Below are 13,447 nucleotides of genomic sequence, written 5' to 3'. Positions count from 1 at the left end.
GGGTGGGCGTGGGGAGCCACGGGTATCACGGAACTGGCCACACGTGGACCGCAGAGGTCTCCAGGCTACAAGGGGCCGTGTCTGCCGAAGCCCTGCCCGCCGACAAGAGGGGCCAGACCTCAAACACAAAAAGCCCCTTTTGCTGGGCTGTGCCTCGCTTTGTTTGGAAACTTCATTCCTATTTTTAGGGGTCAGCTCACCTGCAAAATAAGAGGCCAGAAGTCACAGCTCCTTAGAACGCAACAGCCCATGCTGTCCTGTGCATGGGTGTGCTTAGAGATTCATGGAAGTAGAAAGATTTTTAAATATAAGAACATATTTTTCAAGGTTATGTCATTGAATAACAAGACTATGAATACTTTTTCTCTTGCAACACAGCCTCTTGGGCTCTCCCACTTCAATCTGAATTAAGGAAAGAGACTGGTCAGAAAACTACTAAGTCTTCAAACCATTTTGTTTCTAGACACTAAGAGTATCAAAAAAAAAAAAAAAAGTTACTCCCCCCCCCCCCTTTTCTCCCGTAAGAAAAAAATCCCAAATGTGGAGCAATTAGGGTAGGGAGCTGTTGAGTTTTTTTTCACTTGTTACTTTACGCTATCTTTGAGGAACTTTTGTCACACTTGGGAAATGTAATGACTATTCCAACCCCAAGAGAGATCCAGAAAAGGCCGCCCATGAGGACTGCAGAGCTGGACCCTCGCTGGGAAGTGCTTTGGGGTTTGGAGAACTTTCAACCAGTTGGAGCTTGACTCTGGTGGAGCCCCTTTCTGGGCCTCCCTCTTCATGGGCCCTGCCCTCTGCACCTCCCAAAGTTATTTATTGGTAGGACGCAAAGAATGAAAAAGTGTATTTGCTGCCATACCAAAGCTTTCCTTGGCCCCCCCGTATATCCTAAACAACACCGAAAGCTATTCTTTCTGAGGGTATCAGCCATTCATGCACATCGCCAAAGCCAAGCCACGTGCTCAGGCCGAGCCCATGAAACAAACGCAGAACAAGAAGACCTTTGGGAGAAGGCGGACCCAACACAGGCAGCAAGGGGCCATGCCTGGCTTCCACCCCGTTTTGTAAACCAATGCCCCCCCCCCCCATGCCCAGATGAAAGAATCCCAGTCAGGCGAGAGGTTCTGGCCAGTAGGCAAACCTCTCAACAGGCCCCTGAGCCTCCGCCCAACAGGTAGAGCCCCGTCATGACTTTCCTGCAGCGAGTCTCGCCTGGTTCTTTCCCCTCACGGCTCGGGCATCCGATGCCCCGGGCCAGCAAGCTCCGAGTGGAACAGAGCACACGACACCTTCATGCGTTGAAGGACCTGGCTTATGACTCTCAAAAAAAGCAAGGAGGCCTCTGTCCTGGGAAACCTTCAGTATAGAAAGACTGCTTCGAGCTGCCCCAACTCACTTCTCAGCGTTTGAAAACGACTTTGTGCCCCTGTCGTTTCAGGTTATATTTGTCTGCAAGGATCACCCAACACGGAGAAAGTAACGCTTGGTCTTTTTACAGTCCTTGACCTGTGACTTTCCCAGGCACCACGCCCTTCTAATTATACCTGTCTGCTAAGCGGCTGGCAAGGAAAAAGAAACCTGTGTTGGGGAAATCTGGGTTTTTTGGCCAGCAAAGTCAAAGGTGTGGCCCTCCTGACTCTGAAAAGTGGGATGGAGCCGTGTCGTGTCCCCCTCCCCCTTCGGACCGCCTTTCCCATCTGAGGGCGCCAACACTGTGTCCTGCTTTAGAAGCTAAGGCGTGCGTGGTAGGCCACGAATGAAGTTAGCCCATGTGGAGGAACTGTGTGAGGGACGGCGTGCTTCAAGGCGGAAGGTATTGGACACGTCCCACACGAGGTCTGTCACCATGGTCCGGGTGTGGGGTGGCTTCCCGTGTTCTCTGAGACAGTGGCCACCTATTTATGGCCCGTTCATCACCGACGGTGTCTCTGAGGTTCTAGCGGCACCTTCTAGTTGTGTAATGAAGGCTCTCTAGCTGAGCTTTCCCTGACTTAGGAAGAGATGGCTTTTTCAGTTTGATCTTCACGTTCTAGCCCCACAAGCATGAGATAGTCACACATGTTAAAAAATACTGCTGTTTAATTTTCTAGTCATGTACTTTTAAAAAGCTGATACAATTAGACATTTTTTTCCCCATCTTCTCAGATCTGCCCCTGAAACCAGCCGAGAGCTACCCATCTTAATTCCCAGCACTCATCTATATGGAGGAAAAGTCTCTCAGAGGAAGCACATGAAAATCTGTCCCCACGGTGGACACACCCAAGGTCACTTGATGTCCGGAAATGTGAATGCAGCCCTGTGATGTTCATGGCTGACTTTATGCCCTTACATTCTTTTTTTTTTTTTTTAAATGAGGAACAATATGATTACACAGCACTGAAAACAATAAACACAAAAGGCTTGCCTTTTTCTTCCTTTTTTTCTTTTCTGCCCCTTCCAGTGTATATTTCCATTCCCACTGTTGTCTATGCCAGCTGACCTATTTATACCCCTGCCACCCATAATGAAAAATAGTTCTCTCCTCATTTATTGAGCCTTACATTTATATACAAATGACAGACTCTGTAAAACTGCTGTAAATAAAATACAATGTTCATCGATACAATACGTATCAACTGCAGGTCTGTGGAGCACACAAGCAATCACCGTATTGTATTAGAGACATTTTATTGAAAATGCGAAAATAGGAAATGTATTATAGCCTAAAATAAATTACATAACATATACAGTATATATTTATATCTTTAAAATATTTTTGTGTTTAGGTTCTTTCCATCTAGGAATTTTGACTAAATCAAGAATTTAGTGAACTGTGTCCATAATTTTTTAAAGAAAAAACCCGCTTTCCAAAACTTAGAAAAATATACTGCACTAAATGGATCTCAAATGTGTCATTTCAGGGAATATCACATAGTGACTTTGCTATCGCTTAGAAAATGTCTTGCTTTATCGTGTGGCGTGAAATTACCTGTCCCGCGTGGTTATGACTAAGAGCAGCGGAACCAGGTAATGAATCTACTTCGAAAGTTACGATACAGCAACCTGGCATTAGAATGCTAGATTATGACTTAAAGCTTCCGTTCACTTTTTTAAAAACTAAGAATGTGAAGTTAGAACGCTCCGTTTCACTTGCTCTAGCGCCATCTTCAGGAAAGGTGAGTGAAAAACAAGCCTTCGGGGAAAGTCATGCCTGAGGATGCTGACGTTTGGAGATGCGCGGTCCTGACAACTTAAAAAAAGTTAGCTCATGTATGTACACGGCGGGACCTGAAAGGTGGGAGCTCGCTCAAACCTAGGAAAATGCCGGTGAGATGCTCTCGTTCAGTCCGCTACGCCCCTGGCGGCCCGAACCTTCCCACGGGAGGGCAGGCCTGGCCGTCCGGCCGGCCGCGCAGCCCGTTCACAAAGGCACCGGTCAGTGTGAACGGCCAGGCCGGCCGCCGCCCGTCGCGGACACTCTGCATGGGGGCGGGGGCCGTTGGTGGCCGCAGGCCGTGCGGGGTGGAAGGCCTCCGGGGCCGCGTCTCTCCGCACAGCCGTGTTCCCAGGAAGCCAGCCAGAGGGAGCCGAGCTGTAGCGTGTGGATTCGGAGGAGAGATGCGGAGGGACAGGGTCCAGGCCGGCCCTGGGCGGGGGTGGCGGAGGGCGCCGCTGGCACAGCCGCAGTCCTTTGGTTCCGAGTGGAGATTGTCCGAGGGAGGAGGAGGAGACACGCTGTTCTAGAGGCAGCGGCGCCTTCGGGATTTCGGGGGAAGCGGGAGCGTGAACTCATTGTTCTGTTCGCGGGCAGGAGGCGATGGCAGAGTCCGCTGTTCGGGTCCCCGCAGCCGAGTGGGCGCACCCCGTATGCCGCTGAGTCTCCGTGAGACCTTCATGGCGAGGCCTCTTCCCTGACCCAAACCCAAACCCCCAGCAGAAGCAAGCAAGCACGCCGGGAGAGGAGAAGTCGCTGCGCTGCCCCCTCGGCTGCCCTGCTGTCCCCGTGTCCCGCTCGCTCCCTAGTCGTTCTCCTCTCGCATTTCCACCACTTCGGTCCCCTCCTCTGCCGGCGGGATGTCTGTCATGGCCGAGTCCTCCCCTTCGGCCGCTGTCTCGTTCTCCATCTTCTTTTTCTAAACCCAAGAAGACTCATGAGTGTGGGGCTGGGACAGGGACGTGTCACTGCAGAGCCACGAGCGGGCAGCAGCTGCCTTGCTGCAGACCTGGGTCCCGGTTCTGGTTGGGGTGACCTCCCCGAGGCTGCATCTGATTCGCATATTCCTTTCTGTCTGGTTACTCGGGGGGCCCAGCGCTGTGCTAGACGCTTTGGGGGATCCTGGCTGCCTCCCCCACGCCCAGAGAGCACAGGCAGCTGATGGGGACCTGCCTCTGCACACCCCCCCCAATGGTGGCAGCACCTGGCGAGCCACATGCAGACTGTGCTCCCTGGGGATGAGCTTGGGCCCCTCCCCCCAGGCCACCCCAGGTCCGCGTGTCTCTCCCACTCTGCTGGCTGGCTGTCCCAATTCCTGGTGACTGCGCTGCCATTCTGCCTGCCTTGCAGTAAGTACCTCTCTGTGCCCTGACCTCTTCTCCTTGGGGATCAGGTTCTCCAGCGCCACCCCCCGACCCAACCTGCCATGCTTGGCTCACTGGAGACCCTGTCATTATCGACAGCCTTGTATCACTGACAGGCCAGCTGCAAGGACACAGTTCTCCACCTCTTGCCACTGCCCGCCCCCCCTTCCAGGCCCCTGTCCCTACAGCCCACGGGCCTGCTTGTCTCCTCTCCCTTCTCATCAGCTTGAATGAAATGCTCAGCAGCTATAATCACTTCTGTGCCCTGTGCCTCTTTCGTTTCATCTCATTTGTAGGTAAAACCCTGGTCTTGGTTGGGTCCAAATCTCTGCCAAGTTCAGCCCTCGGCACCCAGCTGCCGTGGCTGGGGTGTCGCACTGGGGAGCCCGGAGATCTGTCCTCGGCCCCTTCCCTACCCTCCCCCCAGCCACTCCCTGGCTAATCCTCTCCCTCCTGCTCCCTAAGCAGATATAACCGTAGGACTGTATCCCCAAACAGCCAGGTAGCTCTGCAGGATAAACGAATTATGTGCCAGAGTATGTAGTGTGTGTGTGTGTGTGTGCACGCTCGTGTGCGCGTTGAGGAGCTGAGAAGACTTCCTGAAGGGCCAGGAGATCTGGGGTTGAAGAGGGTAAGGGATGTGCAGGGGCAGAGTCGGGGAGGGCATCCTGACCAGCCAACATCGGCTAGACCGGTCCTCCCTCCGCAATCAGTCCAAGTTTATAAGGACTTAGAGGACGGACAGTTTCAGCATTTTCTCACATGGTCAAAGCATTACTTAGTTTCTACAGTTTGTAGTTCTCCTGAGGAAACACTAGGATGTAGGACTGTAGCCATTCTCCGCCGTCTCTCCTGAGCAGTTGGGCTGCCTTTTGAGACAAGGCGGGTGTCAGGAAAAAATCCACATAATAGTTGTAAGGAATAACCCACAAACAGCACACCGAGGTGTCCCCTTGCTATTGAACCTGACCTAGGACTGAGCAACTCTGGCCACGAGGGTCCCTCACATGCAGGAGGGGCCCCGAGTTCTGGTGAGCAGCGTGGGTCCAGCTGAGGAGGGCTGTGTGTCTGTGACTGTGGGCTCCCGCCCCCCCCCCCGCGGCTGCCTCCTGCCGTGGGCCCTCAGGGAGCCACTCAGGGGCCCCTGCACCTGGGGAGGCTCCACGCCAGCGCAGGTGTGCGGGTCTGGGGCAGGCTCACCTGTTTCCGATAGACGTAGCACGCGGCTATGGCGACCATGGTGGATTCTCCCACGAACCCCGCCAGGAGGGAGCCCACGCCCAGAGTGGCTCCGTGTACCCTGGGGATGAGAACACAAAGGCCACTGGTCTGTTAAAGCCGTGCCTAGGCACAGGGAGAGCGGAACCCCAGCGGAAGCCCAGGAAAGGTGCAGACAAGAGAGGAGCCAACTGCCCCCCAGCTCTGCGGGTAAGGGCTGCACCTGATACACCCCCCCACTACATGGGGAGGGGACCTGGAGCTCCGAGGTGAGCTGTCCCCCACTTCCCGTCCAGGTCTTGGCCCCACACTGCTGGCTGGGCTGTGGGCCATGTCCCCCTCACTCGTGACCCCACAGCCCTTCCTGCCCTAGTCTCTGTACAGAGATGGGAGCTCTGAGGGCGGGGGTCACGATGTCCTTCCTCCTCTGTGTTGCCCTGCCCGCCCCTGCCGCCCGTAGCAGGTGCTCACTGAATAGGGTGTATGGGCTTGACCCCGAAAGGACGCTTCTAGAATGTTGCTGAGCTACCCTCCACCTACTGTCCGGGCAGAGAAAAGGTGTCACGATGCATTTCTAATTCTGGGTGTGCCTGGGGATGGGACATCAAGGTCAGAAGAGGCAGAAGGACCCTCGGCCCCGGGCCCCTCCCCCCGCCAGCCTCATACCCCCCTGCCCCCGCCCAAGACATACCCCAGGTAAGGCAGGACCACGAGGCTGGTGATGAGGACAATGATCCGCAGCACGGAGCTGGGGGCCAGCACGAAGGTCTTCTTCAGAGTCATCAGCCACCCGGTGAGATGCGCCCTCACAGTGACTGAGGGGACAACAGAGGTCTGGTCAGCCATGCCTTGCTTCTCCTAGTCCTCAAGCTCTCCCCCGTGCCTCGCCAGCACACCCGAGCTCGTGGGCCCAGAAAGGCGGACCCAGCCTTGCTGCTGCAGCCCTGGGCTGGCCACCGCATCTTCCAGCCAGGGCTCCTGACCCTGCTCCCGGGCCCGTGACAGCCCCGTCCCTGCTGGGCTCCCACCTCACTGCAGCCCTTAGCTTCCAGACCGACGGCTGCCGGCAGCTGCCCTTCTCCACGGTGCCTGCCGTCCGTCTTCCGCGGGACCCCGCCTGGCCCTGGGACGGTCCTGGCCTCCCTGCCCCTGCCGCAGCCCCCACCCCGCCCCAGCCTGGCCTCAAGCTCTGATCGCTCCTCTTCAGAAGAGAAAACACAGAGAAAAGCCACATTTGCCGGAGGTCCAGCTGGACTGTGGGTGAGGAGGGAAGCGGGACCAGAAGGCGCGTCCTCCTGGGGGTGGGGGGACGTGGAGACTAGAGCGGGGAGAGGGAAGGATGGGGCTTCCCTAGCTCCTTCCCAGGCACCCCGACCGCTGGCGCCCTGCTCATCTCCGCTCCTTCCCCAACGGCCGCCCCGCCTGTCACTACTCACAGGGGCCTCGCCCGGCATTCCCTACAGGCTGCCTGTCCATCCCGGGAAGTGTGGGGGCAGACCGGGGTGCCCGGCCCGGGCACGGACGAGGGCTCTGGGTGCAGACACGCCTGTCAGGGGGAAGTGCCTGGATGATCAGACCTGATCTGCAACCACCGCAGGGGCTGTTGGAAGCTGTGGCTTAGTCCTCCCAGGGTAGCAAAGCCAGGCAGAGTCCTGGGGTAAAAATGCACGCCCAGGGGACATTCGGAGGAAGACACTCTTGTCTTCCTTGTCTCTGCGAGGCCCTGCCGGGCCCCGGGTGGAAGCCTTGTGTTTATGAGGCGCAGACACACACTTGGGCTTGGGCGAGGCAGAGGGTGGGGCCCCCGCTGGAAGGCTCCGCTGCTTGGCCTGAACCCTGCCGGCTGCAGACAGGTGGGACGTGACGGCTGGCCCGGTGCCCTCCGTGTGACAGAGACAGAAGGGAGTCCAGAGACTAAAAACCAGTCCAGTCCCAGCAGGATTTGTCTGGGACCCCCATCCCCCAACCAACTGAATGCAGGGAAGGAGCAGCGCATGCCTTCATCGCCAGCAGGGGGCAGCCTTGCTCCGGGGGGGGGGTCTCCCTCCACGGAGTGGCTTGCCTGGTGTCCCCTTGACAAAGACCAGACACCACCCCGTGGCCGCGATCTTCCACGCCTCCGTTTCTTCCTCAGCTGGGAAGGTGACACCTGAGAGCCCAGCCTCCAGAAAGGCTCGGCGTCCAAGAGCAGGGGAGGGGTGGGCTCTGACCCAGTGCAGGGATGGCTCCAGTGGCCCTGGCCTCCTCTAGCTCTGCGGCCCATTTCTTTCTTTCTTTCTTTTTTTTTTTAAAGATTTTATCTGCGGCCCATTTCTTAACTGTGGCTTTGTCCCTTCTGCCTTCTCAGCTGAATGGTTTAGTGGATTATTTGGACATTAATTTTTTTTTAAGATTTTATTTTTAAGTCATCTCTACATCCACCATGGGACTCGAACTCACAACCCTGAGATCAAGAATAGCAAGTTCTTCTGTCTGAGCCAGCCAGGCACCCCTGGGCAATACGTTTTTGGAATAAATAATGACATGCACTTGGTATAGAACTGAAAAGGGAGGGAATGCAATACAGAGGTCTTTCTCCCAGGCCTGACTCCCCAGCCCCTGGTCCTGCTTTCCAGAGGAAATCATGGGTACCAGTTTGGTGAACTGCTTCCAGGAACAGTAAGTGGACACCCAAGCACTTACCATGGACTTGACACACACATGGAAAAGCATGTATGGTATGATTGTTACAGAAAAAGCAGCATGCTAATCAACAATTCTGCAGCCTGCTTTTCTCATTTAATAAAGAACAGCCTCACCCCCGTATAGTAAACCGCCTCCTACAGAATCAGCTTGAGAATTTTCAGCCTGGCTTATTTTTGACTACGGACATTTTTCTCTCTGGCCATATGCCGTCTGGCCTCAGCCCGGCCCCCAGAGCCTTAAGTCCAGCAGTGTTCTTTGTATATCTGCAGGTTTTAGCAGCTTTTCTGCCTTTTTGTTTATGTTATTTTTTAAATAGCATATTATAAAACTGACTTTGGAGCATACAGATCTAAGAATTTTAACACACGCACGCACAGATCTGTGTAGCCATCGCCACGACCAGGGCACGGAACAGTTCCACGGCCCCCCTAAACTCACGCTGTCCCTTTGGGTGTGCTTTCTTTTTACCATGTCTGCGACCTTGTCCTTGAAGGAACAAATCATGTCTGTCCGATGTGCTTCTCGACCTTGCAGCCCGCTGGAGGACATGTTTGCCCCTTTCCAATGCACTGTGACCTTTTACCGTTTCGGTTTGGGACATCATCGCAAACATTCCCAAAGAAAGAAGACCTCATCGGGCACACGGTTAGAGAGGAATTTTCCTTTCCTTCTGTCTGTGCTTACCGGGAACGGGGAAGAAGGAGAAGATACGCAGGGGAACGACGCAGAGCTCTGCAAAGGCGAAGTCCACGCCGATGATGTCGATCAGAATCTTCTCAGAAACGTTGGGCGTCCAGAACATCACGAAACAGAGCTGGGGGCAGAAAGGACAGGCAGCGAGGTCATTAGTAGGAGCGTCCATGAGTGAACCCACGTCGAAGTCGGTGTCTCGTGACCCCGCGGAGTTGGAGGGAGGACGGGGGGCCAGCCCATCAGTCCTCCAGCGGCCGCCCTCCTGCCTTGTTCTCACCTTCGACACTAGCCCCGCCCATTTGGCATAGGTGCCCCCAAGGGACCCCTGGAGGGACCCCTGTAGCGGGTGGGTGGCGGGCTAGTGAGGGAGACCAGCTGCTCTCACTGAAGGCGTAACTAGATCGCTAAGCGGCCCGATGAAGCCAGGGTGAGCGTGCTGTGTCATGGGATTTTTATGGCTTTCTCCCAAGACTGAGAAGTGACCCGAAAGCATCTGGCACCCACACCTGCATGCGCAGGGCCACCCCGAATCAGCGCATCTAATGGAAAAGGAAACAGTGAGACTAACACTGATGATGGGTTTGGGATCTTTTCAAGGTCTGGTTTAGAGAACGAGAGGCAGCAGCCACAGAATGTGCACCTTTGGAGAGCAGGCAGGCAAGGAGTGCACGGATTTCACAGAACCCCTCCCCCACAAAACGGCACGGGGTAGGGGTGGGGACTGAGTTGTCTCCAGCCCTTCCAGCCTCCCTGTCAGGAAATGTTGGCAACAGGCCCTTCTGGAAGTGGGGGTGAGGGCGGGGCCAACAGCAGGCCGGTGGAGAGTCTAGTTAGTGAGCAGCTTGGGCACAGTTGCGTCTGCACAGCTGGTGAGTGTGGCCCTGACCTTGGGAGGGCCCTGGAATGTCATCTCTCTGGTGTAGGACAGTTGCTGCCCAGAAACCGGGAATTAAGGGAAGGATGACGTCAAAGGTCCTGTCTTTTCCTCTGATCAGCTCCCGGAACGCAGGAAACCAGCTGCGTCCCTCCCGGGGAGAAGAGCCAGGATTCTGGAGGCTGGAGGATGCTGGTGGGCCAGCACCCCCCCCCCCGTGCCGGACCGGCCACCACGAGGCCCACACGGGGGATCGGCGGCCTCCACATGTGCATGGCTGCGGGTCGGCTTCGGATGCCCCCACCAGGGAGGAGACAAGCAGGGATCACCGGGCTTCACGGAAGCTCTCTAAGCTGAAGAGGCTCAAACGGGGGGAAGAAATTGGGGGGAAACAGAGAGAAAGCAGAGAGGCAGAGAGATGGACACACCCACGCGTTCGCATGGGCTCTCTCTCTCTCTCTCTCTCACACACACACACACACACACACACACACAGGAAGGGGGAGAGAGAGGAAAGTCTCCCCCACTGATATTCTCAGAGTGATAGAAGATCCTGCACCCGTGATGTGAGGCCCAAATGGAAATGTTATTTAAAAAAGACATTTAAAGATCAAGAAAGTACTTCTGACAATTAGAAAGATTAAATCAGAAATAAGAAAATTCACAAAATGACAGTAAGATAAAGTTGAAGAAATCTACAACAAAGATGGAGCTGGACAAAGATACGGGAACAACAGCAGAATGGGCTTGAAGAATATAAATCAAAAACCCATCGCAGAGCCCCAACATTCAAATCATACACGTTCCAGAAAGAACAGTGAAAATCCGAGAGCTGAACCACACGACTCTGAAGACCTTCGTGGGGTCCATCAGTGGACACAGCATCATGGATGAAGGAAGACCCCCCAGTAGAGCACACGCAATGCTGGAGGCAGAGACAAGAAGATTCTAGGAGCTCCCAGAGGAGCTAGAAAGCTCACACTGAGAGAAGACACGGAGCAGTAAGTTCGGGGGGAAACGTTTCTATCCTAGAACTCAGAATCAATCCATCGTGTTGGAAGAAAGACATCTTCACATGTTCAAGGCCTCAAAGAATTTCCTTCCCACACAACATTTTTTCAAGAAGCCACGGGGGTATCCGCTGCCAGAGCAAGGGAGGAGTCATGGATGAAGAAAAAGATACAGGATTGATCTCCAGAAAAAGTCCTGGGGAATCCCTGGGATAGGGTCAGGGAAGACAGAAGGGCCGAGAACAGGCCCAGAGGTCAGCAGATTTGCACTGGCCGGAGGAGGAGACCCAGTGAGGAAAATGGTGAAAGTCCAGGAAAAACTACAATTTTTTTTTTTAGAAAAGTAGGGAATCAGAGCTCGGCTGTCTAGAGTTTGCTACAGTTAGAACTCATCGAAAGAGCTGGGGGGGCGGCAGGAAGCTTTGGCAGGACAAGAGGGAGTGCTCAGGCCAGGGGAAAGGCTGTTGGTAACAATCCTCAGAGAACTGACTTTTGAACCTTCGTGTGTGCATAATTGACAATCCCGGAATTAAAACTTGTAATAACAGAACTTTGGGAGAGAATGCTAACCACCTGCCAAGTTCACCAAATATTTTCTCTCCCTTTTTTCAGTAGCAAGTGACTCTCTTTAAAATGAAAATGAATACGTTCAAATGAATCACAATCATAAAAACAGAACGCTGACATTTCAGAATACCCTCTCCTTTAGTCTTTGGGCAAATTAAGTTTCATGGAATTAGGCTGGTCTCATTACCTATGTTGTCCTGAAGTACTTTCTCAAATACCTTGGAAGATCTATTATAAATATGTGCACCTTATAAATGTAATGGACATTTTATTCTATTAGTGCATTCTTCAGCATCTGGAAAGAATATTCCATTGCTTTTCAAAAGTGACAGTTGTACAATCATTCAACCCTCCTACCTAATGCCAATTCTCACACCCCGTTTTTGACACGAAGGGAAAAGTACTTCCTTACGTCCAGCAACCCAGAGCCCCGAGAATTTATTACCTAGAGTCCCGGACAAGTGGCCTTGTCATCTTTTCCCACGGCAAAGCTGCCAGCCTGAATTGCCGAGATGCGCGCCTACAGCTCGGGGAGGGGTGGGTGGAGAGAGGGAGGCAAGTTCGTGCAATTATGACTTCAAAATGACACTGAGCACAGGGCTGGGACACCATTCATTTCCCTGATGAAGAGACGGATCATCTGTCCTTCCAAATATTTTCCATTGCAGCAAAGCCGTAAAGATTAAGATAAGTGAGCATCACCCCAAGTCTGGACTTGCTTTGTGCCTTAGGAGCTGGGGAGGGCAAGCCATCCTGGGTTTTCCTGGTTGGGGGGAGATACCTCGGGCATATTCTCCTAAAAACGTAGGCTTCCAGGAGAATCGCTGGCATGCTGTATTTCTACTCTAGCCTGCCGTTTTCTGTGAGATAATGCTGCACGTTGCAATCTCTCTGTGTTTTGTAAGTCACCGTAAAGTCGCCGCTAGGTTTCAACAAACCCAGGAAAAAGGCGGGTGTGGCCACATGTCCGAGACGGTGGGACAAGGAAGCGTCTGTGGCCAAGGCAGGTAAACCCTCCCCTGCTTCTCCACACGGGTAATGTTTGTCTGGAAGATTTCACTGCCTTCGATGAGATTATCAGTAAACTGTTGAAGGAGGGAGTACAATCTGAGGACACAGCAACAGAGAGCGGGTCCCTGTCATCCGACACGTTTATACTCATCTCAGCCTGGACAGGGTCACCGTGCTGGTCCCTTGCAAACCAGACGGTGAGGTTTAGTGGGTCGCTAATAGATCCTCTGGGAGAGCGGCTGGATATTTCACTTCCAAAATCCACGATTTTGACTTGGACCCACGGAACGACTCCGGTCTCCATCTGGTCTCCATCCGTGCCAAGGACCCCTTAAAGGTCCCCATCAAGGCCACATGCCACCAAGGTGCCTCTCTGGAGCTTTCAGTCACATACACGAGAGCCTAGACTGGCTCTTCTAGAACAAGGAAGCTGGAAGCCATCAGTCTGGTCTGGGGCTTTAGCAATCCCAGGTAACGATTCAAAGAGAAGGAAAACTGCCGGTCTCGATGCTTCCTTTCTTTTCTCCCCCAAATTTCTTCTTCTTCTTCTTTTTTTTAAGATTTTTTTGTACATTCATTTGAGAGAGAGACAGAGGGAGCCTAAGCAGGGGTAGAGGCAGAGGGAGAGGGAGACAGACTCTCCAGCGAGCCAGGAACCTGACATGGGGCTCGATCCCAGGACCTAGAGGTCATGACTTCAGCCGAAGGCAGACGCCCAACCATCTGAGCCACCAGGTGCCCTTCCCCCCCAAATTTCTAAACATGGTCCCTTTGCCTTTGCTGTGCTTCCAGCTGCCTTCCAGCAAGCTCCTGAGAAAGTCACTATTCC

The 13,447-nt window shown here is 53.8% G+C and overlaps 1 protein-coding gene across 1 annotated transcript in view; it reads right to left on the bottom strand.

Moving 5' to 3' along the window:
- Positions 1-2,064: 2,064 nt before the first annotated feature.
- The window catches only part of ANKH (ANKH inorganic pyrophosphate transport regulator), a 124,797-nt gene continuing 113,414 nt past the window's right edge, over positions 2,065-13,447 (bottom strand). Inside the window, exons 9-12 of the mRNA XM_082723311.1 lie at positions 9,148-9,277; positions 6,470-6,593; positions 5,761-5,860; positions 2,065-4,115 (exon numbers count right to left, since the gene is read on the bottom strand). Coding sequence (XP_082579437.1) covers positions 4,002-4,115; positions 5,761-5,860; positions 6,470-6,593; positions 9,148-9,277 — 468 coding nt within the window. The 3' untranslated portion in view covers positions 2,065-4,001. The remainder of the gene's footprint in view (positions 4,116-5,760; positions 5,861-6,469; positions 6,594-9,147; positions 9,278-13,447) is intronic.

The sequence above is a fragment of the Mustela nivalis genome, assembly GCF_964662115.1.
Source record: "Mustela nivalis genome assembly, chromosome: 3".
Lineage (NCBI taxonomy): Eukaryota > Metazoa > Chordata > Mammalia > Carnivora > Mustelidae > Mustela > Mustela nivalis.
Note: the sequence above shows the minus strand (reverse complement) of the source record. Positions and strands in the feature narration are given on the sequence as shown.